This window comes from Pan paniscus, chromosome 18 (assembly GCF_029289425.2).
Source record: "Pan paniscus chromosome 18, NHGRI_mPanPan1-v2.0_pri, whole genome shotgun sequence".
NCBI lineage: Eukaryota > Metazoa > Chordata > Mammalia > Primates > Hominidae > Pan > Pan paniscus.
Genome location: NC_073267.2, coordinates 3,470,299 through 3,495,806, shown reverse-complemented (window position 1 = coordinate 3,495,806; position 25,508 = coordinate 3,470,299). Strand labels below are relative to the sequence as shown.

The following is a 25,508-nucleotide window of genomic DNA, read 5'->3' as shown; positions in this document are numbered from 1 at the left end:
AGTTCTTAGTTGATACCTTTCTGATGCCTTGGGGATTTATTTTAAATTTCATGAGATGTTGGCACTGTCATGTCAAAGGGCACGGACACACACCATGTGGTGCAAATGTCATACAGCAGGGTTTGTGGGCGAAGCACCAGCAGAGGCAGGGCTGGAAGCAGGAGCTGCCCCGCTGAGCTGCTGCTGGGCTGCACGCTCCGCGGCCAGCGTTCACCCGCACGCTTTAACTCTGTGACAGTGACTGGGCAGGCGACATCTGGTGGCCCTGGAACTTTGCAAGGGGAAGGCTCTGAAGCTCACTTAGTGGCTGTCAGGCCCTTGTCATGGCTGAGTGGCCACCAGGGTGCGGGTTGGTGGCCATGAAGCCACCCAAGGCAACAGCATCATCCAAATTCACGTCCATTGGAGAATCTCAGCCCAGCAACGCGAGCTGCCGTCTGTCTTCTAAGGTCAAAGCAGGCGTGAGGCAGAGGAAGAGTGGGCCAGTCCCGGTCAATGACGCAAATGTCCAAAAGGGAAGAGAAGCCGATATTCTTCCTCTGATTCGCCTCATACCCGCTTAGGGGTGCCCAGAACAGGGCATGGCATCATGTGACCATGGCGGGAAGTTGCTGGCCGTGGAGGCCCCATCACAGAGGCAAGGAGCCCACAGGTGGAGGGCGCAGGCTTGGCAGGTAGCAGAGGCTGCAGTGACTCAGGCTGCTGTGACCCGGGCGTTTCTCTCGTATCTTGAGCACGTGAGGAGCTTCCCCTTCTGCAGGGGGCCTGATCAGAGGTCCAGCTGGTGGCGGCATGAACTGGACCATCTTTCAGCAAGTACCTTCCCCGGGCATGGCTGCCTCCTGTGAGTGTGCACATTTGGACCACACAGTGGGAGTCGGGATAGGAGTACTGGGTCTGTAGCCTTGGCCATGAGTCCAGCTGGGGGCAGTTCGGTCAGCCTCAGGGCAGGATGCTTCAGGGCCAAGAACACTGCCGAAAGCGCAGCCACTGTGTTGTGTGTCCTCTGCCATAGGCAAAGGATGGACGGGTGGGCAAGTCTGCCCTTGGCCCAGGGGTGCCACTTGCCCAGGCTTATGCAGATGAGTCTAGGCGTAACGCAGGCTAATGGCGAGAACAGAGCATCCTGCCTCTTCCAGCAACACGACGCAAATGTCCTGCCATATCCGGGCCTGGGAGAGGCCACAGGCTGCAGCTGGCCCCTCAGCAGCCCTTCCAGAGGCCCCAACCCCAGGTGTCTCCGTCCACTCTTGGTCCAGGTTACGTCTGGGCCAGGTGACTGTAACAGCCCAGGCATGGGGAGGGGTCTCCCCCTGGGCACTGGCATGGAGATGTGACGGAGTGTGGTTTCATGGCGGCCAACTGTTGCTGCAAGAGGGATGTGAACAAGTACCAGCTCCACATGGTGAGATGGAAAATAGGATTTATTGGGGGAACCATACAAGCAGAGGAGAAGCAGGGGTGCCCAGGCTGTCACAGCCTTGCAGTGCATGGTGGGTTCCGTGGCCAACTTGCCAGGGGACAGGCCTGTTGCTGGCACTCTCCCCACAATTACAGGGTGGGAGTGAAGGACCTCGCGGCTGCGGACAGGTCCTTGTTAGTAAGCAGGAGGCTCTGCAGTCCCGGTGGGGTCATCTTGCCTCTCCGGACTGCTCCCTCTGACTGGTGAAGCCACACTCTGTGAAGCTGTCTGACAGAAGGGGACACGCCTTTGCTGCCCAGGATGGACCTGGGCCACCCAGGATGCCGCTGGCCTCAGCCAGGGCACGTGTGCCCAGCGCTGGCTCCTGCTGACCCCTGGACTGGCTCCCGTCTCGGGGAATGACGCCTGCCGTGGGAATCGTGGAGAGGGGGTTTAATTTAACTTGGAAGGAGCACAGAAAGCAAAGTGTGGAGCGCAGAGCGAGGCCTCTGGTTTGGCCGGCTCCGGTTGCTGGGGATGGCCACACCCTGGCAGCAGGCGGCCAGAGACCAGGAAGGCCTACCCAGCAGCTGTCCAGAAAAGATTGGTGTGGGTTGACCTGGCCTATGCGGGGCAGCTCAGTTTGAAGCAGGAACTTCCCCAAACGTGCCCAGGCTCCAAGACAGCGGCATTCACTTTGCACCGTGCTGAGCAGAGCGGGGCCTCGCCAGGTGGAAAGCCCTAGGAAGGCTGCGTGCTCTGCAAACCCAGGGGTGCTGTGGCCGTACAGCAGGGGCGTCCGTGTCCAGGCAGCTTTGTCATGTCTTCCAAAGGTCAGGAAGGCGCCACCGCCCTGCCCCATGACAGCTGCGTCTGCAAGCGCCAGCTCTGAGCACTGTTCTCCGCCGACACGAGGACACCATCCAAGAATTCCTCCTGGGAGACCTCCTGAGGAGACGCGAAGACCATCGATGCTTTGGAAGAATGAAAAGAAGTTTCTGCTAAGCCAAACCTAAGTGGATGGGAAGTGCCTGTGTGGATGTGAAGCCACCTTGGGTGGGCGGCTCAGAGCTCCTCTGCCCACATCGCCTCACTGGGACTCGCCATCCAGTCTGACGTCTTTGATGTCCCTAATTACAAAGAGACACATGTTCATTGCACACATCAAAACATGGTGGAAATAGATGACACAGAAAGTTCAGGATTCCTGGAATCCTTTTTCCTGGGGATGCCACAGTCTAGAACATTTATTTTTGGGACGGACTCTTGCTCTGTCACCCAGGCTGGAGTGCAGTGGCATGATCTCGGCTCACTGCAACCTCAGCCTCCCAGGTTCAAGCAATTCTCCCACCTCGGCCTCCCAGGTAGCTGGGATTACAGGCACCTACCATCAAACCCAGCTAATTTTTTGTATTTTTAGTAGAGACAGGGTCCTGCCATGTTAGTAAGGCTGGTCTCGAACTCCTGACCTCAAGTGATGCACCCACCTTGGCCTCCAAAAGTGCTGGGATTACAGGCATGAGCCACCACGCCCGGCCAGCTAATTTTTCTTTTTTTCTTTTTTTTTTTTTTGAGATGGAGTCTTACTCTGTCGCCAGGCTGGAGTGCAGTGGTGCGATCTCAGCTCACTGCACCCCCCGCCTCCTGGGTTCAAGTGATTCTCCCACCTCAGCCTCCTGAGTAGCTGGGACTACAGGTGCATGCCATCATGCTCAGCTAATTTTTTTTTTTGTATTTTATTAGAGACGGGGTTTCACCATGTTGGCCAGGATGGTCTCGATCTCCTGACCTCAGGTGATCCACCCACCTCCGCCTCCCAAAGTGCTGGGATTACAGGCATGAGCCACTGCGCCCGGCCTCTATAAGCTTTTATTTTTAAGGATTTTAAAATTTTTAAGTTGGACTTTAATTTTTTGAGACAGTATTTATTTATTTATTTATTTTTTGAGATGTAGTCTTCCAGGCTGGAGTGCACTGCCACGATCTCAGTGCACTGCAGCCTCAGCTTCCCGAGTAGCTGGGATTACAGGTGTGTGCCACCATGCCTGGCTAATTTTTTTTTTTTTTTTTGAGATGGAGTCTCACTCTGCCACCAGGCTGGAATGCAGTGGCATGAATGTCAGCTCACTGCAACCTCCAACTCCCTGGTTCAAGCGATTCTCCTACCCCAGCCTCCTGAGTAGCTGGGATTACAGGCACACGCCACCACGCCCAGCTGATTTTTGTATTTTTAGTAGAGATAGGATTTCGCCATGTTGGCCAGGATGGTCTCGATCTCCTGACCTCGTGATCCACCTGCCTCGGCCTCCCAAAGTGCTGGGATTACAGGCGTGAGTCACTGTACCCAGCTAATTTTTGTATTTTTAATAGTAGAGATGGAGTTTCTTCACGTTGGCCAGGCTGGTTTTGAACTCCTGACCTCAAGTGATCCACCCACCTCAGCCTCCCAAAGTGCTGGGATTACAGGTGTGAGCCACCATGCCCGGCCAAGGATTTGAATTTTTTGCTTAAAAACTAAGACACACACTATCCTAGGCCTGCACAGGGTCAGGGTCATCCATGTCACCATCTTCCACCTCCATATCTTGTCCCACTGGAAGGTCTTCAGGGGCAATAATACACTTAGAGCTGTCATCTCCTATGACGACAGTGCCTTCTTTTGGATACCTCCAAAAAGTCTTGAAGGACCTGCCTGAGGCCGTTTTACAGTTAACTTTTTTTTTTTTTTTTTGAGACAGAGTCTCACTCTGTTGCCCAGGCTGGAGGGCAGTGGCACCATCTCAGCTCACTGCAACCTCCACCTCCCAGGTTAAGCGATTCTCACGCCTCAGCCTCCCAAGTAGCTGGGATTACAGGCTGGCGCCACCATGCCTAGCTAATTTTTGTATTTTTAGTAGAGACGGGGTTTCACCGTGTTTCCCAAGCTGGTCTCAACTCCTGACCTCAGGGGATCTGCCTGCCTCGGCCTACCAAAGTGCTGGGATTATAGGTGTGAGCCAATGCTGTGGCTGGCCTACAGTTGACTTTTTAAATAAGTAGGAGTATATTCTAAAGTAATGATAAAAAGTATAGTAAATAATCTAGTAACATAGTTATTTATTATCATTATCAAATATTAGGTACTATACATAATTGTATGTGATCTTTTTTTTTTTTTGAGACGGAGTTTTGCTCTTGTCACCCAGGCTGGATGGAGTGCAATGGCACAATCTCGGCTCACCACAACCTCCACCTCCCAGTTTCAAGTGATTCTCCTGCCTCAGCCTCCCGAGTAGCTGGGATTACAGGTGCACACCACCACGCCTGGCTATTGTATTTTTAGTAGACACGGGGTTTCTCCATGTTCCCCAGGCTGGTCTCGAATTCCTGACCTCAGGTGATCCGCCCGCCTCAGCCTCCCAAAGTGCTGGGATGACAGGCAGGAGCTGTCGTGCTCTACTTTTATTTCTGAGACAGGTTCTCTCTCCGTCCCCCGGGCTGGAGTGTAGATGCATGATCACAGCTCACTGCAGCCTCAACCTCCCAGGCTCAGGTGACCCTTCCATCTCAGCCTCCCAAGTAGCCGGGCATGTACCACCACACACAGCTAATTTTAAAATTTTTTTGTAGAGACGGGATCTCACTATGTTGCCCAGGCTGGAGTGCAATGTCCTGATCTTGGCTCACTGCAACCTCCACCTCCCAGGTTCAAGTGATTCTCCTGCCTCAGCCTTCCAAGTAGCTGGGATTACAGGTGCTGGCCACCACGCCTGGCTAATTTTTTGTATTTTGAGTAGAGACAGAGTTTCACTATGTTGGCCAGGCTGGTCTCGAACGCCTGACCTCAGGTGATCCGCCCACCTCGGCCTCCCAAAGTACTGGGATTACAGGCGTGAACCCCCACGCCTGGCCTGCTTGTGGGGGTTTTCACGGATGCTCTTGATCAGGTTGAAGAAGCTCCTTTTATTCCTAGTTTGTTGAATGTTTTTATCATGAAAGCATGTTGGACGTTGTCAAATGTTTTGTGTCTATTCAGTGATCACACGGTTTTTGTCCTTTTCTCTACTGATCTGGTATGCAGGCATCCCCATCACACACTAGGCTTGGTGACTGCACTTGAGGGACTCACAGGACTTAGCCTACCATCATACTAGTGGCTGAGATTTACTATGGTGACAAGATGCGACTCAGAATTAGTAACAGGAAAATGCATTTGGGGTGAGAGCCGGAGGAAACCAGGTACAAGCCCCCAGAGTCCCCTCCCCTGGGGTCCCCTCCCGCAGAATGTGCTGAATCCTCCAGCCTCGAGCTGTGACACGTGCAAAGTGTTCCCTACCATGGAAGCCTGCCTGAGCCCAGGAGTCCAGGGTTTTCATTGGGGGTTGCTCATGTAGGTACGTTGTGCCTGCGTGACTGAATATGGTCACCGAAATGCCAGGCTCAGAAGAAAAGCAAGTGTTCAGCAAATATCACATGATTTGTACAGAAAAGAGTGAGCAGTTGTTATTTGGGGATAGTATTGTATCCACATAGGAGCTCTTTACCAGTCAAGTTCCCAGATGCCAGCTGGGCGTGGTGGCTCATGCCTGTAATCCCAGCACTTTAGGAGTCCGAGGCGGGTGGGTCACTTGAGGTCAGGAGTTCGTGACCAGCCTAGCCAACATAGCGAAACCCCGTCTCCACTAAAAATACAAAAATTAGCTGGGCGTGGTGGTGCGCACTTGTAATCCCAGCTACCTGGGAGGCTGATCACTCACAGTGATCTTGCAGTGAGCCAAGATCACACCAATGCACTCCAGCCTGGGCGACAGAGTGAGACTCCGTCTCAAAAAAAAAAAAAAAAAAAAAAAAAAGTGCCCAGATGCCAGCCAAGGGTGAACCTTGCACACAGGCTGTTCTTAGGGCAGCAGTCTCAGGCCTGCCGTGTTAAGGCTGATCTGTACAGATGCTGTGTTACATTAATTGGTTTTGCATGTTAATGCATTCCTGGGATAAATCTTACTTGGTCATGGTATATAATCCTTTTTTATGTTGCTGGATTCTGTTTGCTGGTATTCTATGTTCCTAAGAAATACTGGTCTGTAGTTTTCTCTTTGTGATTCCTTTGCTTGGTTTTGATATCAGGGTGATACTGGTCTTAAGAGAATGAGCTGGGGCCAGGCATTGTGGCTGATGCTTGTAATTCCAGCACTTTGGGAGGCCAAGGCAGGTGGATTGATTGAGCCCAGGAGTTGGAGACCAGCCTGGACAACATGGGAAAACCCCGTTTCTACTAAAAATAGAAAAATTAGCCAGGCGTGGTGGTGCGTGCGTGTAGTCCCAGCTACTCAGGAGGGTGAGGTTCAAGTGAGCTGAGATGGCGCCACTGCACTCCAGCCTGGGTGTCAGAATGAGACTCTGCCAGAATGAGGTCCATAGTAAGGTCTCATCTTTATTCCTGATTTTAGTATTTTCAGTATTCTTGCTTTTCAATTTTTTTGATCTTTAGGTAGAGCTAAATATTTGTCAATTTTATTTATCCTTATACAGAACCAACTTTTGGTTTCATTTATTATTTATTTCCTTCCTTCTGCTTCAGTTTTTTTTTTTTTTTTGAGATGAGTCTTGCTCTGTTGCCCAGGCTGGAGTGCAGTGGCACAATTTCGACTCACTGCAACCTCCACCTCCTGGGTTCAAGCAATTCTCCTGCTACAGGCTCCCACCACCAAGCCTGGCTAATTTTTCTATTTTTAGTAGAGATGGGGTTTCACCATGTTGGTCAGGCTGGTCTTGAACCCGTGGTCTCGTGATCTACCTCCCTCGGTCTCCTAGTGTGCTGGGATTACAGGTGTGAGCCACCACGCCCAGCCTTTTAGTTCTTTTTTTTTTAGTTTTTCTATTTTTTGTGGAGATGAGGTCTTGCCCATGCTAGTATGGAACTCCTGGGCTCAAGCGATCCTCCCACCCTAGCCACCCAAAATGCTAGGATTACAGGTGTGAGCCACCATGCTTGGCCCTGTTTATTCATTTAGAGATGGGATCTTGCTCTGTCTCCCAGGCTGGAGTGCAGTGGTACAATCATGTTCACTGCAGCCTCGATCTCCCAGGTTCAAGTGATACTACCAGCACATGCTACCATGTCTGGCTGAGTTTTTGGTAGAGACGAGGTCTCACCATGTTGCCCAGGCTTCTTCCTTTTTAATAGAAGTGTTTTTAGCTATAGATTTCCCTCTAAGCACGGCTTTCAGTGCATCCCATAAGTTTTATTTCGAAGTATTTTATAATTATCTTCTTTGGCTCATTGTTTGTTTTAAATTACACACAGGGTCATGCTCTGTTGCCCCAACTGGTTTCAAACTCCTGGGCTCAAGTGATCCTCCTGCCTCTGCCTCCCAGAGTGTTGAGATTACAGGCGTGAGCCACCGTGCCCAGTCTGACTCACTGGTTTCTTATAAGTGTGTTCTTTAATTTCTATGTATTTCTGAGTTTCCCAAATTTCTCTGTTTTTAATTTGGCTTTTGTTTGTCACCTAGGCTGGAGTGCAGTGGCACAATCTTGGCTCACTGCAACCTCTGCCTCCCGAATAGCTGGGATTACGTGCATGTACCACCATGCCTGGCTAATTTTTGTATTTTTAGTAGAGATGGGGTTTCACCATGTTGGCCAGGCTGGTCTCGAACTCCTGACCTCAAATGATCTGCCTGCCTTGGCCTCCCAAAGTGCTGGAATTACATGTATGAGCCACTGTATCCAGCCCTGAAAGGACTGAAATCATACAAAGCATGTTCTTTGACCATACTGGGATGTAATGACAAACCAATAACAAGGCTGGGCACAGTGGCTCTTGCCTGTAATCCCAGCACTCGGGAGACCCGAGACAGGAGGATCATTTGAGGTCAGGAGTTTGAGACTCAGCCTGGCCGCCATGATAAAACCCTATCTCTACTGCAAATACAAAAATCAGCTGGGCGTGGTGGTACATGCCTGTAATCCCAGCTACTCAGGGGGCTAAGGCAGGAGAATTGCTTCAACCCAGAGGGTAGAGTTTGCAGTGAGCTGAGATCACGCTGCTGTACTCCAGCCTGGGCCACACAGAGACTCCATCTCAAAAGATAAAAAAATGGACTCTTGCTTTATGGCCTGGCTGTGGTTGAGAAGAACCTGAATTCTGCTGCTGGCAGCTTCCCTCTTGTTCTCTCTCTGTCCCATGGCTGTCATGTGAAGGATGCTCAAGTGGGCCCAAGGAGGGGTCGCTATGGTGAGGAGCAGGGCCTCCAGCCTCACTTGGGCCTTCAGATGACTGCCACCCTGGCTGACAAATTCTCTTCAACCTCAGGAGTCAGAACCACCCAGCCCAACCACTCCCATAATGTTGACCCATAAAAGCTGAGACAGCAAATATTTGTTGTTTTAAGCCCACTACGTTTTGTGGTGATTGGTCATGCACCATTAGATAACAATACAAATACCCATAAATCTGCTGGCTTTCAGGAGAACATGTCTTGAAGCACAGCTGAACTTGAATCTTTTCTGAGGAAAAATAATTGAATTAATAATTCTTCTCTTGTTGAAGCTGACAGAACCAAGGACACACACCTTGTTGACGACGCCCTCAAGGCTGTGAGGAGAAAGACAACCGGGTGAAGCAACGCTGGGAATTCAACGCATCAATGACCTTCCCAGGTAACAGCAGCTTACTTGAGCTCCTAAGAGTCGACCTTCAGCTGCTGTCATGGAAAATACTGGGGGTCAACTAGACACCAAAGATGAAAGGCCAGGCCTCCAGCACAACTTTCTCTGTAAGCTAAATAGTGGCTTTCTCAAAGACATCCTTTTCTCAAAAAAATTTCTTGTAAAGACAGGGTCTTGTTCTGTCACCCAGGCTGGACTGCAGTGCATGGCTCACTGCAGCCTCAAACTCCCGGGCTCGAGTGATCCTTCCCTTTTCTGAGGAGCTCAGACCACAAGCGTGCACCACTGCGCCCAGCTGATTTATAAACTTTTTTTTAGAGACAAGGTTTCACCATGTTGGCCAGGCTGTTTTCTTTTCTTCTCTTTTTTTGAGATGGAGTTTCACTCTTTTTGCCCAGGCTGGAGGGCAGTGGCACGATCTTGGCTCACTGCAACCGCCACCTCCCAGGTTCAAGTGATTCTCCTGCCTCCCAAGCAGCTGGGATTACAGCGCAGCTGGGATTACAGGCATGCATCACCATGTCCACCTAATTTTGTATTTTTAGTAGAGACGGGGTTTCTCCATGTTGATCAGGATGGTCTCGAACTCCTGACCTCAGGTGATCCGCCTGCCTCAGCCTCCCAAAGTGCTGGGATTACAGGCGTGAGCCACTGTGCCTGGCCAACTTGGATTTGTTACTGTTATACAGGACATGGCCCTTAATATTGACATGAATGACAGACACACAATGCTTTCTAAAGATTGGTTTTGGCCGGGTGTGGTGGTGCACACCTGTAATCCCAGTTACTCGGGAGGCTGAGGCAGGAGAATCACTTGAACCCAGAAGGCAGAGGCTGCAGTGAGCCAAGATCGCTCCATTGCACTCCAGCCGGGGCAACAAGAGCAAAACTCTGACTCCAGAAAAAAAAAAAAAAAAAAAAAAAAAGGTTGGGCACAGTGACTCACGCCTGTAATCCCAGCACTTTGGGAGGCCAAGACGGGTGGATCACAAGGTCAGAAGATCAAGACCATCCTGGCTAACATGGTGAAACCCTGTCTCCACTAAAAATACAAAAAATTAGCCGGGCTTCGTGGCGGGCACCTGTAGTCCCAGCTACTCGGGAGGCTGAGGCAGGAGAATGGTGTGAACCTGGGAGGCGGAGCTTGCAGTGAGCCGAGATCACGCCACTGCACTCCAGCCTGGGCAACAGAGAGAGACTCAGTCTCATAAAAAAAAAAAAAAAAAAAAAAAAGACTGGTTTTACATTCTGTTTATATGAATAATTTGTGTGTGCACAAAAGCACAGTCTGCTCAGTGGGTGCCTGACCTGGGGCATCAGTTCTGAGCTGGAAGAGATGAGGATGCCCACAGCCCTGCCTCTGCCCCACACCCTGCCTGTACCTGGGTCCTCCTGCTGGGCCGTGGTAGGGAGCCGCTCCCGTTGCCTCAAGGCCTCCAGGCCTGCCAGGTCAGGCTGGTGGCAGTGGCTGCGCATGACCATGATGCGGTGGCCCTCGGTTATGGCGCGGCTGCGGCAGCCCAGCCGAGCCTGGTCCCGGCACATCCAGTACACCTTCTCCCCAGCCGCCTTCTCCTTCCTGTAGAGGAAGGACTCGTGCACCAGGAACCTGCCCCCCAGGGAAGTCCTCAGGAACTCCAGGGGCCGGAGAGGATCTGAAAGGGAAAGTGACACTGTGAGTGGGGCCACAGGGGCCTGGGTGTCAGGGTTGGGGGTCTGATTTGTACCCCCCAGCCAGGCCCCACCAGGAATCTGCGATCCCCTATCAGGCTGCATGGTGGTCCCTGCCCTCCTCCCCTCTGGGCCCTGCAGCCCCGACTCCCACGCTGGCTGGCCCTTTCCAAGGGCTCTGGGGATGCCTGGGCAGGTGGCCTGGCAAGCAGTGGACCCTGAATGCTCCTGAAGGACTCTCCCAACCCCTCAGACCTCATGCTTGCAGGTGCATCCCCCAGGGCAGGGGCTGAGCGGTTCTGGGCTGGGCACCAGGGCCTCCTGGCTCCCTGTCCACCTACCCCTCAGCCAGCTGGCAGCTGACTTTTAACAGGCTGAACTAAAAGGTCACATGATGTTGGGGTGGCCAGAGAGAACCCCGTGAGACTAGAAGCAATGTGGGTGGCGTGGGGGTAGACCAAGAGTGTCCAGGATCCACCGTACGGCCCGTCAGCAGATGCCAAGCACTCTCTGTGGCTGCCAGTGCCACCCCTGGCCGCCACCCTCTTCCTCTAGAGAGCTGAGTGGGTTTCTACCTCCAACAGCCAGTCCCCACTACCCAGAGGACCAGCTGCAGGAGCTCGGAGCCCGCAGATGGAGCCTCCTGCCCTTGGGGAGTTTATGGCCCAGGCTGTCAGACCACCATGCACAACACGCAACATCCCACGGGCAGCCTCCAGCCAGCGTGTGGGGCACAGGTCCTGGGAGACCAGGCAGACCCAGCCCAGCACCCTCCACACGCACCTGGGCTGTCCCACTGCGCCAGGTTGGGGAAGTGCTCCCGCTGCCGCAGGGCCTCCAGGCCGCCCAGGTCCGGTGGGTGGCAGTGCCTGCGCATGACCATGACCCGCCAGCCCTGGGTGATGGCACGGCTGCGGCAGCCCATGCGGGCCTGGTCCCGGCAGGTCCAATACACCTTCTCCCCGGCCGCCTTCTCCCGCCGGTAGAGGAAGGACTCGTACACCAGGAAGCTGCCCCCCAGGGGCGTCTTCAGGAACTCGGGGCCTCCTGTTGAGAAATGGGAGGGGAGGAGCAGCGGACACTGGCTCTCAGAGCCCAGATCAGCGTGGCCCCGGAGCCCAGGACACAGATGCCACCATCCCCCCAACTCTGCTGGGGCTCCAGCTGCTGGGGTCCCCCTCCTGAAGCTGGGGACTGGTCAGGTAAGGCCCCTGCAGGTGGAGGCCAAGCGTCCCACCTTGCCATGCCTTCAGGGAGGCAGTGTCTGCTGCGTCACTCGTCCGTCCCCAGCACCCGCCCAGGCTTGCATGCAGGGTGTGCCGTGCCTGGTTGGTCAGAGGAATGACCCGGGGCCCTCTGGGGACAAAGCTGCTCAGGAGCTGGATGGGGCTGAGAGGGGTGACCCCAGGACTGTGAGGAAGAGGCAGGGAGCAGCGTCCACTGTCCTGGATGTGGTGAGAGGGAGGACCTGGCGGGTGGCTGTGCCTTGCCCAGAGGATACCCTTTCCTCTGTGCAGGCTCAGGGGCCACAGAGGTGGGGAGGCGGCCTGGGGCATCGTGGACACATCAGGTGGCAGTGAAAGCAGGGGATGGGGGTGGGTAGCAAGCCCTAGAGGAGAGGCCAGCAGGGGGCGGGAGGGTGTCTGGCTGTGGAACTACCTTCAAGAGGGATGGAGAGGGCTGGGCAGGGGCCATGTGGAGCAGGGAGGCTCGGGAGGCAGGAGGACCCTGAGGGGCACAGCAGCACAGGAGCCTGGGGACCGCGAGACAGAAGAGGTCAGGAGGAAGGTGGGGACCCCAGGCCACGGGAGGGGGTGGTGTGACCATGGGGCACGCTTTATCCCCTTCCACACGGATGAAAACATCCAGCAAGGGGCTGCGCACGGTGGCTCACGCCTGTAATCCCAGCACTTTGGGAGGCCGAGGCAGGCAGATCACGAGGTCAGGAATTCAAGACCAGCCTGGCCAACATGGTGAAACCCCGTCTCTACTAAAAAAATACAAAAAATTAGCTGGGCGTGGTGGTGTGCACCTGTAATCCCAGCTACTCAGAAGGCTGAGACAGGAAAATCACTTGAACCTGGGAGACAGAGGTTGCAGTGAGCCAAGACCACGCCACTACACTCCAGCCTGGGCAACAAGAGTGAAACTGTCTCAAAAAAAAAAAAAAAAAAAAAAAGCCGCCCTCATCTGGGAGGATCAACATCTGATTAACAGGAGCAACAGAAAGGGATGATGATGGGGAAGTTAACAAAGAGCACGAGAGGATGACCCCACGATGAAGGACACAAGCCCAAAGCCTAAAAAGGCCCCCAGCACAGCCAGGTACAGCTGGGAGGGAGCAAAGACCCTAAAACCTCAAGCAAAGCTGACGGCACACAGAGGATCAGTCACGCAAAAGCTGCAGGGACGTTCAGGGGCAGGCTCTGCACCTGTGACACCACGGAGGCCAGGCTGCCCCTCCGGCGGAGGGAAGCGACAGACATTTCAGACATGAAAGGCCTCAACGTGCTACCTCCCGGGACCGGCCCAGGAAACGACGGGAGGCAGGACTTCTCCAAACCACAAAATTATAAAGAAAACCAAGAAAGAGAAAGGCAGGCCCAGAAGCAGGGAGTCAGCACAGCGAACCCCGAGGGACAGCGGGGCCGGCCTCTGCCCCCAGGCCAGGCTGCACTGGGAGGTTCCAGCAACCTACGGTGGTGGATGATCGGATCCAGGTGGGGTCGACCTGGACACACAAAAGCAGGCAAACAAACGCAGCAGCTGCCACCCCACAGAGAAGACAGAGCTGTGTTAGGAAGATGGGACCACAGAGCACCCCCCAGTCAGCCCCGAGCAGGTTTCTAGGCTAAAGTAAAACCAAACGTGGCCGGGTATGGTGGCTCACGCCTGTAATCCCAGCACTTTGGGAGGCCGAGGCGGGCAGATCACCTGAGGTTGGGAGTTTGAGACCAGCCTGGCCAACATGGTAAAACTCTGTCTCTGCTAAATATACAAAAATAGCTGGGCGAGGTGGCAGGCGCCTGTAATCCCAGCTACTCAGGAGGCTGAGACAGGAGAATTGCTTGAACCCGGGAGGCGGAGGTTGCAGTGAGCCAAGATCACGCCACTGCACTCCAGCCTGGGTGATAAAGCAAGACTCCATCTCAAAAAAAAAAAAAAAAAAAGCCTGTGCAAGAAGTGCACTGAGTAGCTGACAAGGAAATGGAAAAACCAATTAATAGTAGTGGAGGCACATTTTAGGAAATAGGGCAGCCAAGACCCTAAGAAACAATTGCTTAGTTACTTGTGGGGTCAGCAGCGGGGGTGAGGACGAGGCGGGGACCGCTGTATACCTCGCAGCACTGTCTCTCTGGAGATGGAACAAAAAGAGAAAGACAATCACAGCTCTCAAGTCCGAGAGAACTTTAGGGCCATGAGGCAACTCACATGACCCAAAAGCTGCAGGATCCGGAAGAGCCACTGGAAAGAGAGGCCAGCGCCTCGGGGCGTGAAGCAAGAGCAGGTGAGTGGAGGAGGCCACGATGAAATGGCTCCTCAGCCAGACGGTATGGGGACATTTACGCAACTGTGGTTGTGAAGTCAAAACACCAGGCACTGCGGGGGGCCGACCGTGTGGATAAAGATGGAGACAGCCGTGACCCTCCTCGGGCCAGCGTTTCAGGACATTATGGGTGTCTATGGAACAGCGGGCCGAGAGGAGAAACCGGCTGCATGTAAATATCACCTCCTCGATCCTTAACCACTCAGACGTTAAGACAGCCTTCCACCATAGCAACGAGACTGACCATGTGCAGTCAACACCCTCTATTACTACTATGAACTCTTAAGACAAACGGAGGAAGAGGAGGGCAGGGAGGTCTATCCCTGCTGCTGCTACTGTGGGGCAGGTCAGGCTGGAAGGGTGAGGCTGGGCTGAGCAGTAAGGTGAGACCCATTGAAAGCGGCATCAGGGGGCCAAGGAGTAGGAGGCCAGGGCCATAGTTCCTTCTAGGATGTTCAAAGAAGGGAAGAGGACATTTGCCAGGGGGACCCGCAGCGTGGAGAGGGAAAGGCAGTGTGGGGCTCCTGCCTGCTTCCTGGGGCCCAGCTCCCAGCCCACCCCCAGGTACCTGGGCTCCCCCGCTGCGCCGTGTTGGGGCGTTTCTCCCGCTGCCTCAGGGCCTCCAGGCCTCCCAGGTCGGGCGGGTGGCAGTGACCACGCATGACAGTCACCCGTCGGCCCTGGGTGATGGCGCGGCTGCGGCAGCCCATGCGGGCCTGGTCCCGGCAGGTCCAATACACCTTCTCCCCAGCCGCCTTCTCCCGCCGGTAGAGGAAGGACTCGTACACCAGGAAGCTGCCCCCCAGGGGCGTCTTCAGGAACTCAGGGCCTCCTGGGGAGGTTCAAGAGGCAGTCAGGGGAGGGGGCAGGGGCTGGGTAGGCCTGATCGCACCCCCTTCCCTCCCTGGACCTCTGGAGGCAAGAGTCAAGGCAGTGGGCCGGTGAGCCCCAAAGGAAGGCAGCTCACCAGGGTCTGCGTCCATGTCCTGGTGCTCGTCTGGGGCCTCGGGCTGGGCTGGCAGCTCCTGGTCTTCGACCTTTGCTCGCTTTCTGGGCCGAGACCTGGTGAGAGTCAGGGGACCCGGACCCCTGCGGTAGAGCAAACTATCCACGCCTCGGAGCAGTGTGTCCACTTGGCTCCCAGGGCCGTCCTGCCCCGCCTGCAGCGTCTCCACGGCCTTCTCCTGCTGCCGCCGGGCTTCCAGGCCCTCCACATCGGGCTGGTGGCAGTGCCCACGCATCACAGTCACCCGCTGTCCCTGGGTGATGGCCCGGCTCCGGCAGCCATGCAGCGCCTGGTCCCGGCAGGTCCAATACACCTTGTCCCCGACAGCCTTCTCCCGCTTGTAGAGAAACGACTCGTGTACCAGGAAGCTGCCCCCGTAGCACGTCCTCAGGAACTCGAGGGGCCGGGCCTGTCCTAGAGGAGGGACCCAAGTGGTCACATCACCAGGGGTGGAGAGGAGCCCAGGAGGGACAGCCCCTGCAGACTCTGGGGGCTGACAAGAGCCTTTCTCCTTTAAGGCTGAAATTTACCCTGGCTTCCTGAGCCAGGTATGTCAGAGGCCCCAAACCCATTCCCACTGAACCCCTACCACCAAGCGACCTGGAGGAGAGTCTCATTCCTCTCCTAGCGGTCAGTGAGGCCACCCCAGCTCACCCCTACCACCGAGTGACCCAGAGGAGAGTCTCATTCCTCTCCTAGCGGTCAGTGAGGTCACCCCAGCTCAGGCCTGCTCAATGTTGCATCAGGGTTACACTGGGAGGGGCCAACCTGGACTCGGACGCAGTGGTCTCTGTTTTCTGTCACTCCTGCTCATATTTTTTTTAGGGTTTAAGAAATCTACCCATTTTTGAATAAAACACACAAGGTATAATACATTCAAATGGTTCGAAAAGATCACAGTGAAAAATAATTCTCCCTGTTCCCTGCCCCTCCCTTCCCACCCCAGGTGCCCAGGGCAGGGGCCACCTCAGATCCTTAAGGCTGGGTCAGGAGGCACGTGGCCTCCTCGAACCCAAGCCTGTCTCCCAATTACTGGTAATAAAACAGCCAGAACTCCCATCTGCCACTTGCCAAGCCCCAAATGTGCAATTTACACAACAATCCAGGTTATCACAGCCACCTTAGGATAAAGCTCCTGAAACTCCAGAAATGAAGCCAATTTTCTGAGGCTACAGAGCTACCATCAGGGAGGGCTGAAATTTGAACCTAGGACCCAAAACCCAAGACTCTCCCACCAGCCATCTTTTTTTTTTTTTTTTTTTGAGACAGGGTCCTGCCACGTCGCCCAGGCTGGAGTACAATGGCTCGATCTTGGCTCACTGCAACCTCCGCCTCCAAGCAATTCTGCCTCAGCCTCCCGAGTAACTGCGATTGCAGGCGCCACCACGCCCAGCTAATTTTTTTTTTTTTTTTTTTTTTTTTTGAGATGGAGTCTTACTCTTTTGCCCAGGCTGGAGTGCAGTGGCACGATCTTGGCCCACGGCAAGCTCCGCCTCCCAGGTTCACGCCATTGTCCTGCCTCAGCCTCCCGAGTAGCTGGGACTACAGGCACCTGCCACCACGCCTGGCTAAATTTTTTTTGTATTTTTTTAGTAGAGACAGGGTTTCACTGTGTTAGCCAGGATGGTCTCGATCTCCTGACCTCGTGATCCGCCCACCTCGACCTCCCAAAGTGCTGGGATTACAGGCGTGAGCCAACGCGCCCAGCCTCTCCTGGCTAGTTTTTTGTATCTTTAGTAGAGACAGGGTTTCACTATGTTGGCCAGGCTGGTCTTGAACTTCTGACCTCATGATCCGCCCACCTCAGCCTCCGAAAGTGCTGAGATTACAGGCATGAGCCACTGCACCCGGCCTAGGTGTCTTTCCTGAACTTAATGGACACCAGAATTGCCTGGGAACCAGATAAAATTCTGATTTTTTTTTTTTTTTTTTGAGACAGGGTCCAGGTCTCTTGTCCAGGCTGGAGGGCAGTGGCGTGATCCCGGCTCACTGCAGCCTCAATCTCCCTAGCTTAAGTGATCCTCCCACCTCAGTCTCCCAAGTGGCTGAGACCACAGGCGCACACCACAACAGCTGGCTGATTTTTTGTAGATATGGGGTCTCATTGTATTGGCCAGGCTGGTCTTGAACTCCTCGGCTCAAGCGATCCTCCTGCCCCAGCCTCCCAAAGTGCTAGGATTACAGGCATGACCACTGTGCCCAACCCACATTTATGTATTTTTTTTTTTTTTTACTGAGACAGAGTCTTGCTCTGTTGCCCAGTCTGGAGTGCAATGGTGCAATGGTGCAATCTTGGCTCACTGCAACCTCTGCCTCCTGGGTCCAACCGATTCTCTTGCCTCAGCATCCCGAATAGCTGGGATTACAGGCATCCGCCACCATGCCCGGCTAATTTTTTATTTTTAGTAGAGATGGGGTTTCACCATGTTGGTCAGGCTGGTCTCGAACTCCTGACCTCAGGTGATGCACCTGCCTTGGCCTCCCAAAGTGCTGGGATTACAGGCGTGAGCCACTATATATATATATATGTGTATGTGTGTGTATATATATGTATGTATATATGTATGTATGTATATATGTATACATATATATACACACGTATATATATATACACACACACGTATGTATATATAAAATTGTTTTTTTTTTTTTTTTTTGAGATGGAGTCTCGCTCTGTCACCAGGCTGGAATACAGTGGAGCGATCTGGGCTTACTGCAACCTCTGCCTCCTGGGTTCAAGCGATTCTCCTGCCTCAGCCTCCTGAGTAGCTGGGATTACAGGTGCGCACCAGCATGCCCGGCTAAGTTTTGTATTTTTAGTAGAGACAGGGTTTCACCATGTTGATCAGGCTGATCTCGAACTCCTGACCTCATAATCCGTCCGCCTTGGCCTCCCAAAGTGCTGGGATTACAGGCATGAGCTACTGTGCCCGGCCACATTTATATTTTTAAAAGTCATTTTAGCTTTGAGTACATTTTAAAAGACCCTGTGGGACCCCACATTTCTATTTGGGCTCAGGAAGGGCCCTCGGGTCCCCTGCCCCGAGTGGACGCAGCAGGGGAGTGGATTGTACTCACCCAGCCCCAGGATCGAGCGCTTCTTGGGCGGCAGGCTCAGCAGTGACAGGGCTCGGGGTGCCTCCTCCTCCTCCAGGGCCGGCTTGCTCAGCACCAGCCCAGGAGTGGGCTCGGGCTCCTCAGGGCACTGCCACGGGCCCACCCCCTCCAGGGGCTCCTCCACTCGGCCTCCAGGGCCCTCAGGACCCTGGGGCTCTCCCAAGCCCTCTGGCAGGGCCAGGCTGGGCAGTTTCTCCCTCTGGCGCCGGGCCTCCAGGCCTTGCTCATCGGGCGTGTGGCAGTGGCCCCGCATCACTGTGGCCCGCAGGCCTCGGGTGATGGCCCGGCCCCGGCAGCCCAGCTCAGCATGCTGGCGGCACTTCCAGTACACCTTGTCCCCCACTGCCTTCTCCTGCTTGTACAGGAAGGACTCCAGCACCAGGAGGCGGCCCCCGAATGGTGTCCTCAGGAACTCCAGGGACTGAGGGGCTGCTGGGGGAAGGGGAAGGCTAGGTTAGCTAAGCTAGAGCAAAGCTCAAGGTCGCAGGCACAGAGAGCCAGGGAGGGCGTGGGGGTCCTGAGTGTGGCAGGTGCCTTCTCCTCCTGCTCCCAAGCAAGAAGCCCAGACTCTCAGGGCTGGTTTTTATTTTGGGGGTGGTAGTGAATGTTTGTAGGGAGCTGAAGGAATTCTGCACGTCACTGCAACTCCCATGAGCTCCTGGTACCTGACTGTGATCATCACACCAGCCTGGGACACGCTCAGGATCAGAGACCAAGAGGCTCAGCTTGGAGCAAGGACAAGACACTATGCTTGAAGCAGGGTGTACAGGGCCTGCTGGGAGCGCTGGAACCCACGGGGTGGCTGGGCAGGGGCGGGAAGCCACACCTCACCTGCATCCAGCTTGCTGCACTTCTGTTCAGGCATCTCTAGGGCTGGCTGGACCACCCCTCCCTGCTCCTCAACCGGCAGGATCTGCAAGGTGCTGGCGAGGGTGGCGGGGCCAGCCATCTCCAGGGACAGGACACAGTGCACTTCCTGGGGCTTGGATCCCACCCCATCCTCATCTTGGTTGGAGGCTGTGAGCAGGACCAGTTTGGAGAACTCCCTGGGCTTCCTGGGGGCTGCCGGGATGACGTCCGTGCCTGGCTTGGGGGATGGCTCCTGGCCGGCCTTCACACTCTCGCCCTCCTGCTCGCTGGGCTCGGGCAGGGGCATCCCGGGACCCAGGGCCTGTCCCTCAGGCCACGCTCAGTACCCAGCAAGGAACCTGGAGTGCAGTGGTTCCGTCCTAAGGAAGGAAGCAAAATCCTGTCAGTGGTGGAAGCCCTTGGGGGACTCTAGACGTGGATCTGGGAGGGAGGTGGGGCAGATGGAGCTGCCTCACTGCTCGCTGGGGCCAAGACTGGCAGGGGGCCTGATGGAACTAGGCTTCTGCTCTGCCAGTTCCTCTCCTGGCAGCCTTAGGTACGTCAGCCCCATCCAACCCCACTTTCCCCATCTGGAAAATGTGCACAATAAACACCCTCCACAAGGGGCCATCAGAGTGACTAATGAACTAAGAGCTCAGCCACATGCTGAGCACGGACGAAGGGTTTCCACCCGCGTTTCCAGTCCCCCCTCCAGTCCCTACGTTATGACGGCAGAACATTCTTATTGACCCAGTTATAGACGAGGATAGTGAGGCACAGACACCTGTGATACACTTGAGGCTGAAGAGGCGGGAAGCTGAGACCCGTTTCTGCTCAGATGCCCAGGGACTTGTCAGGACCTTTTTGGAAACCATGTGCTTCATCAGGACGCCAGGCACCTGTCTCAGGCATGTGGGCCTGGTGCGCAGAGCCCTTTCCAGAGGACAGCACCACATCACGGCCTGGGAGGCAGAAAGCCCTTTCTGGGCTCAGGCAGGCCCAGTCCCTATCCTAGCCTGGAGGCCCCAGGCCACCCCCACTTCAGGAGATACCAGGGCCCCACAGTGGCAGCCACCTTGTGCCGGAGCTGTTGCTGTTGCTGCCTCGGCTGGTCGGGGACGGGGCTGTGGTGGTGTGTGGAGAATTCTGAGGTCACCACGGGTTCCAGCCTGGAGAGGCAGAAAGGTCAGATAATGGGGAACCAGCACAGGGCTGGGGTGGGGGCCGTCAGTGGCAGTCATGGTGTAGGGTGGGGCTTTTTGTGTGGGGAAAAGAGAGAGAGATCAGATTGTTACTGTGTCTATGTAGGAAAGGAAGACATAAGAAACTCCATTTTGATCTGTACGAAGAAAAATTGGTCTGCTTTGTGATGCCGTTAATCTGTAACTTTAACCCCAACCCTGTGCTCACAGAAACATGTGCTGTACTGAATCAAGGTTTAATGGATTTAAGGCTGTGCAGGATGTGCCTTGTTAACAATATGTTTGCAGACAGTATGCCTGGTAAAAGTCACCGCCATTTGCCATTAACCAGGGACACAATGCACTGTGGAAAGCCACAGGGAGCTCCGCCCAAGAAAGCCTAGGTATTGTCCAAGGTTTCCCCCGACTGAGACAGCCTGAGATATGGCCTCATGGGAAAGGAAAGACCTTACCATCCCCCAGCCTGACACCTGTGAAGGGTCTGTGCTGAGGAGGAGGAGTGAAAGAGGGAAACCTCTTTGCAGTTAAGGTAAGAGGAAGGTTTCTGTCCCCTGCTCGTCCCTGGGAATGGCATGTCTCGGTGTAAAGCCGACCATTCGTTCTATTCTGAGATAGGAGAAAACCACCCTGTGGCTGGAGGCAAGATACGCTGGCAGCAATACTGCTGTGTTACTCTTTGCTACACTGAGATGTTTGTGTGAAGTGAAACACAAATCTGGCCTACATGCACATCCAGACACAGTACCGTTCCTTGAACTTCTTCATGATACAGATTCCTTTGCTCACATGTTTCCCTGCTGACCTTCTCCCCACCATCACCCTGTTGCCCTGCCACACTCCCCTTGCCCAGATAGTAAAAATAGTCATCAGTAAATACTGAGGGAACTCAGAGACCAGCGCCAGTGCGGGTCCTCGCACATTGAGTGCCCATCTCCTGGGCCCACTGTTTTCTATATACTTTGTCTCTGTGTCTTATTTCTTTTCTCAGTCTCATCTCCACCTGACAAGAAATACCCATAGGTGTGGAGGGGCAGGCCTCCTTCACCTGGCGCCCAGTGTGGGGCGTGAACCCACGACCCTGAGATTAAGAGTCTCATGATCTACTGACTGAGCTAGCCGGGCAATTCTTTTTTAGATGACCAATTTGGCCACAATTATAACATCTTCCCCCAAATGTTCTAACTTGTCCTCCTAAAGCAACCCCAGTCATTGCTTGAGCCATTAGGATAGCTTTATGCATGGCTCCTCCAATCCCATTACAAGCCTTCACATATTCTGTAACGACATCAACTCCTGCTGGAGCAATGGAATCTAATAATGTTCTCACAGAAGGTGAGTTTGGTCCATATTGTTTAACTCCTTCCTTCATGTCTTTTAACATTTTCATGGTGAAGCGTTCATATCTAGCATTAGCCACCGCAGGTGCTCCTGCTGGAGCCCCTTCCCTGGCCGGTACCGGTTGTAAAATTACCAGGAACTGCCCCGCCTCAAGATCTCCCTGTTTTCTAGCTTCATCAATGACCGCGTGCAGTGTGCTACCTTGTCCACTAGGTGGTGCTGTTGGATTAAGTCTCATAGTGGGCGGCTGAGGACACAGCGCCGCGCCCTGTGGTGCCGATGCATTAAACACCACCGCCATGGGTTGCTTGTACGATGCCGTGCAATTTGGCACGGGACACACCACTTGAGGTCTGTATTGGACCTCTGGAGGCAGCCAATACTGAAGCTCGGCTGGCAGCCAGTATTGATAAGCTAACGGCGGTTGGGTTTTATTTTCTACTGGCTGATATTGTGGATACTGTATCTGGATTGGCATTGCCGAGATAGAGACTATCCTTTTCTATTTGATATTCTCTTGGGGTTTGTACTTGTCTAACCTGCGTTTGAGGTTGTAATGTTACAGGTATCTGAACCACGGGAGGAGGAGTTGGCCACTGTGGTTTAGACTCTGATGGCCCCAGTAATTCTGGAGCTTTTCCCCCCAATTTTGATGATTCAGGATATATTACGTCCTGTAATTGATTGTAGTCAACATGGCTTTACGGCCAATTGACATTCCGGATTTGCATTTTCATAGGCCATTAATTCTACAATAACCTTTTGGGTGTTATCATCTGTAATAGATTTTGGAGCAGCACCGTGCAATCTTGCCACAAAGTCAGGGTAGGGCTCTTTAGAACCTTGTCTAATTGAATTAAAAGACCGGCAGGTGGTTCCTGGGTCCATGAATTTTTTTCCCAGGCCCTGAGGCAAATAACCCTTACTTGTTTAAGTCAACATTTTGCATTGACCGAGCGATTACAGACTCTGCTACATATTTACAATGTGAACTTTCTGTTCCTTTCTGGAATTCTGTCCCTGCGTCTTCTTCACAATCTATTACACAGCTTTCAGGGGCATCAGAAACTGAAACGCTATCTTCTCCTGTTTGAAACGATTCTAAAGCTGCTTTAATAATGGCCCAATCATTCCATACTGTAAGTGGGATGATTTTACCTTCCCTATTTGCTTGTTTTAATTCTTTGCCAATTTTTTCCCAATCCTTTAGATCTAAAGTTCCTTGTTCTGGAAACCATGGGCAGAATTGTTCTATTGTTTGAAATAGCATAATTAGATTTTCTGTACAGGCTCTAACTTAATCCCGTGGTCACCACGGGTTCCAGCCTGGAGAGGCAGAAAGGGCAGATAACGGGGAACCGGCCAGGGCCGGGGCAGGGACCTGGGGGCAGTCAGTGGCAGTCATGGTGTGGGGTGGGGCTTTTTTGGGGCAACTGAGTGTGGGCAGATGGTGGGGTCTTTCCCACCTCTCAGCCTGGAATCGAGACTGCAGTCCCTGACATTTTTAGCGTCCTCGCCCCACCTCACATGTTGCAGCTCCAGTTCCCACTGGTCTCCCACTTTGATCCAAAGTTCCCTGGCCTGGGGCCCCACATTCCACTCCCGAAGGCCTGGTCGGCTCCGGAGACAACGCAGAGGGGAGCGGCTCCTTAACTCCATTAAGGCCCGGTCCCCAGGAAATCACAGGTATCAGGAGGGCCAGTCCCACCACACCTCCCCCAGCCCCGGCCCAGCCTGTTCCTCCATGCCGTCCTTCTGGGCCTACTCATGCCGCCCCACAGGGTGACACCAGGTGCAGGGGCAACCCCAGCTGACTTCGCAGGCGCCTCCCGAGCAGAGCGGCTCCAGGCAGGAAAACGTTACGGCGGGAAGCCCCGTACCCCCCTCCCCCCGCAACTCCCCCTACCCCGCGCACGCTGATTGGCCTGGGCACAAGTCCTTCTACCGGCAGCCCGCCCCTCCCGCTCCCTCGCTCTGAGCTCCAGGGATGAATGGGGATGAGTGGGGATGAGTGGGGATGAGTGGGACTGAGTGGGACTGAGTGGGACTGAATGGGACTGAATGGGACTGAATGGGACTGGGTGGGACTGGGTGGGACTGGGTGGGACTGGGTGGGACCGGGTGGGACCGGGTGAGGCTAAACCCGGAAGGATGAGGATGAGGGTGAGGGCAGGACGAGGCAGGACAGGATGAATGGGGATGTATGGGAATGGATGGACGATGGACGTGGCAGTTCCCTGACCCTGCACCCTCCCCGGGTCCCCCCAGCCCAGGTCCCGCGAGACCCCCGCCCTCTGGAGAAAGTCCCCTTTGTTCCTGGGGAGGTCAGGCACCTCCCTGAGAACTGCCGTGATTCCTGGCCTCCCTCCCAGCCAGGGCGAGGCATGGGGACGCCAGGTTGCTCCTGACAGAGGCCTCCCAGACTATGCAGGCTGGCACAGTGACTGGCACACTGTTCACCCCGCCAGCTGGTCCTGCAGGACACAGCTGCGCCATGGGAGTGCAGGCGGGCAGGGGCCTGTTCCAGGCCGTCAGAGTGAAGGTGGGGACTGCGTCAAGCTTGGCCTGACAAGGAAAGCCCCACATTCCCATGGAGCTGTACCCGAGTCACAGGAAGTGACAGGAGAGAGCGCAGTCCTCTGGCGACCACTTCCCACTTCTGTTTAAAGGGCTTCCAAGACACATGTGCTTCAACAGATCTGGAAAAAGTTCCAATACAAGAAAAGGCCCTGACCGCCGGCTTGTGGAAGGCTGAGGACCCGTTCCCACCCTTGCCCGTTTAAGCTCTTGGATGGTAGATGCTGACCCACCACCACTCCGCCCGTTAAAGTCCACAGGCCCCTCAGCAACCGGGCTTTGTCTCCACCTGCTTGAACCTTGACTAGCCTGGGGGGGCTGCGTGACCAACAGCGTGGCAGGAGCGCAGGGTACACGTTCCCACGCCTCACAGGCCAGGGCCCTGAGTCTGCAGGGAAGGCAGCTGTAGGAGAGGCCATGTGCAGAGCACTGCCACATTCAGGGAAACCACCTTGTACCCTCCAGCCCAGCAGTCTCTTAGATGCCTGCAGACATGAAGGAGCCTGGGGACCCCACAGAACCCTGATCACTGGGGCACTCATATTATTTTAAGCCAGTAAGATCGTGGGTCGTATGCTACACAACAACAGCTGATACGCTCGGCAAGTAAGTGACTCCAGTGGGTTCTGGCTTTTTACTTTTTTTTTTTTTTTTGAGATGGAGTCTCGCTCTGTCACCCAGGCTAAAGTGCAGTGCTCGGATCTCGGCTCACTGCAAGCTCCGCCTCCCGTGTTTACGCCATTCTCCTGCCTCAGCCTCCCGAGGAGCTGGGACTACAGGCGCCCGCCACCACGCCCGGCTAATTTTTTGTATTTTTAGTAGAGACGGGGTTTCACCGTGTTAGCCAGGATGGTCTTGATCTCCTGACCTCGTGATCCGCCTGCCTCGGCCTCCCAAAGTACTGGGATTACAGGCGTGAGTCACCGTGCCAGCCAGCTTTTTACCTTTTTGAGACAAGGTCTCTCTGTTGCCCAGGCTAAGTGCAGTGGCACGATCTCAGCTCATTGCAACCTCCACCTCCTGAGTTTCAAGCTATTCTCCTGCCTTAGACTCCCAAGTAGCTGCGATTACAGGTGCCCGCCAACATGCCTGGCTAATTTTTGTATTTTTTGGTAGAGATGGGGTTTCACCATGTTGGTCAGGCTGGTC

The 25,508-nt window shown here is 54.3% G+C and overlaps 1 protein-coding gene and 1 non-coding gene across 32 annotated transcripts in view; both read right to left on the bottom strand.

Annotated features, from left to right (window-relative positions):
• Positions 1 to 1,406: 1,406 nt before the first annotated feature.
• Positions 1,407 to 25,508, bottom strand: part of FLYWCH1 (FLYWCH-type zinc finger 1) — a 35,904-nt gene continuing 11,802 nt past the window's right edge. For 4 of the 31 annotated variants that reach the window (XM_034939636.3, XM_063598277.1, XM_063598281.1 and 1 more), the window contains 7 exons: positions 19,225 to 19,622; positions 18,355 to 18,825; positions 15,238 to 15,690; positions 14,839 to 15,102; positions 11,507 to 11,770; positions 10,435 to 10,707; positions 1,407 to 2,532 (listed from right to left, as the gene is read on the bottom strand). In XM_034939636.3, coding sequence (XP_034795527.3) covers positions 2,468 to 2,532; positions 10,435 to 10,707; positions 11,507 to 11,770; positions 14,839 to 15,102; positions 15,238 to 15,690; positions 18,355 to 18,825; positions 19,225 to 19,549 — 2,115 coding nt within the window. In that variant the 5' untranslated portion in view covers positions 19,550 to 19,622 and the 3' untranslated portion in view covers positions 1,407 to 2,467. Of the gene's footprint in view, positions 2,533 to 8,829; positions 9,088 to 10,434; positions 10,708 to 11,506; positions 11,771 to 14,838; positions 15,103 to 15,237; positions 15,691 to 18,354; positions 18,826 to 19,224; positions 19,623 to 20,026; positions 20,412 to 24,384; positions 24,482 to 25,508 lie in introns of those variants that run through there. The other 27 variants (XM_034939622.3, XM_034939623.3, XM_055100720.2 and 24 more) reach the window with 20 other exon arrangements.
• Positions 21,494 to 21,566, bottom strand: TRNAK-CUU (transfer RNA lysine (anticodon CUU)). The gene has a single exon. It is a non-coding gene; the product is annotated as a tRNA-Lys (tRNA).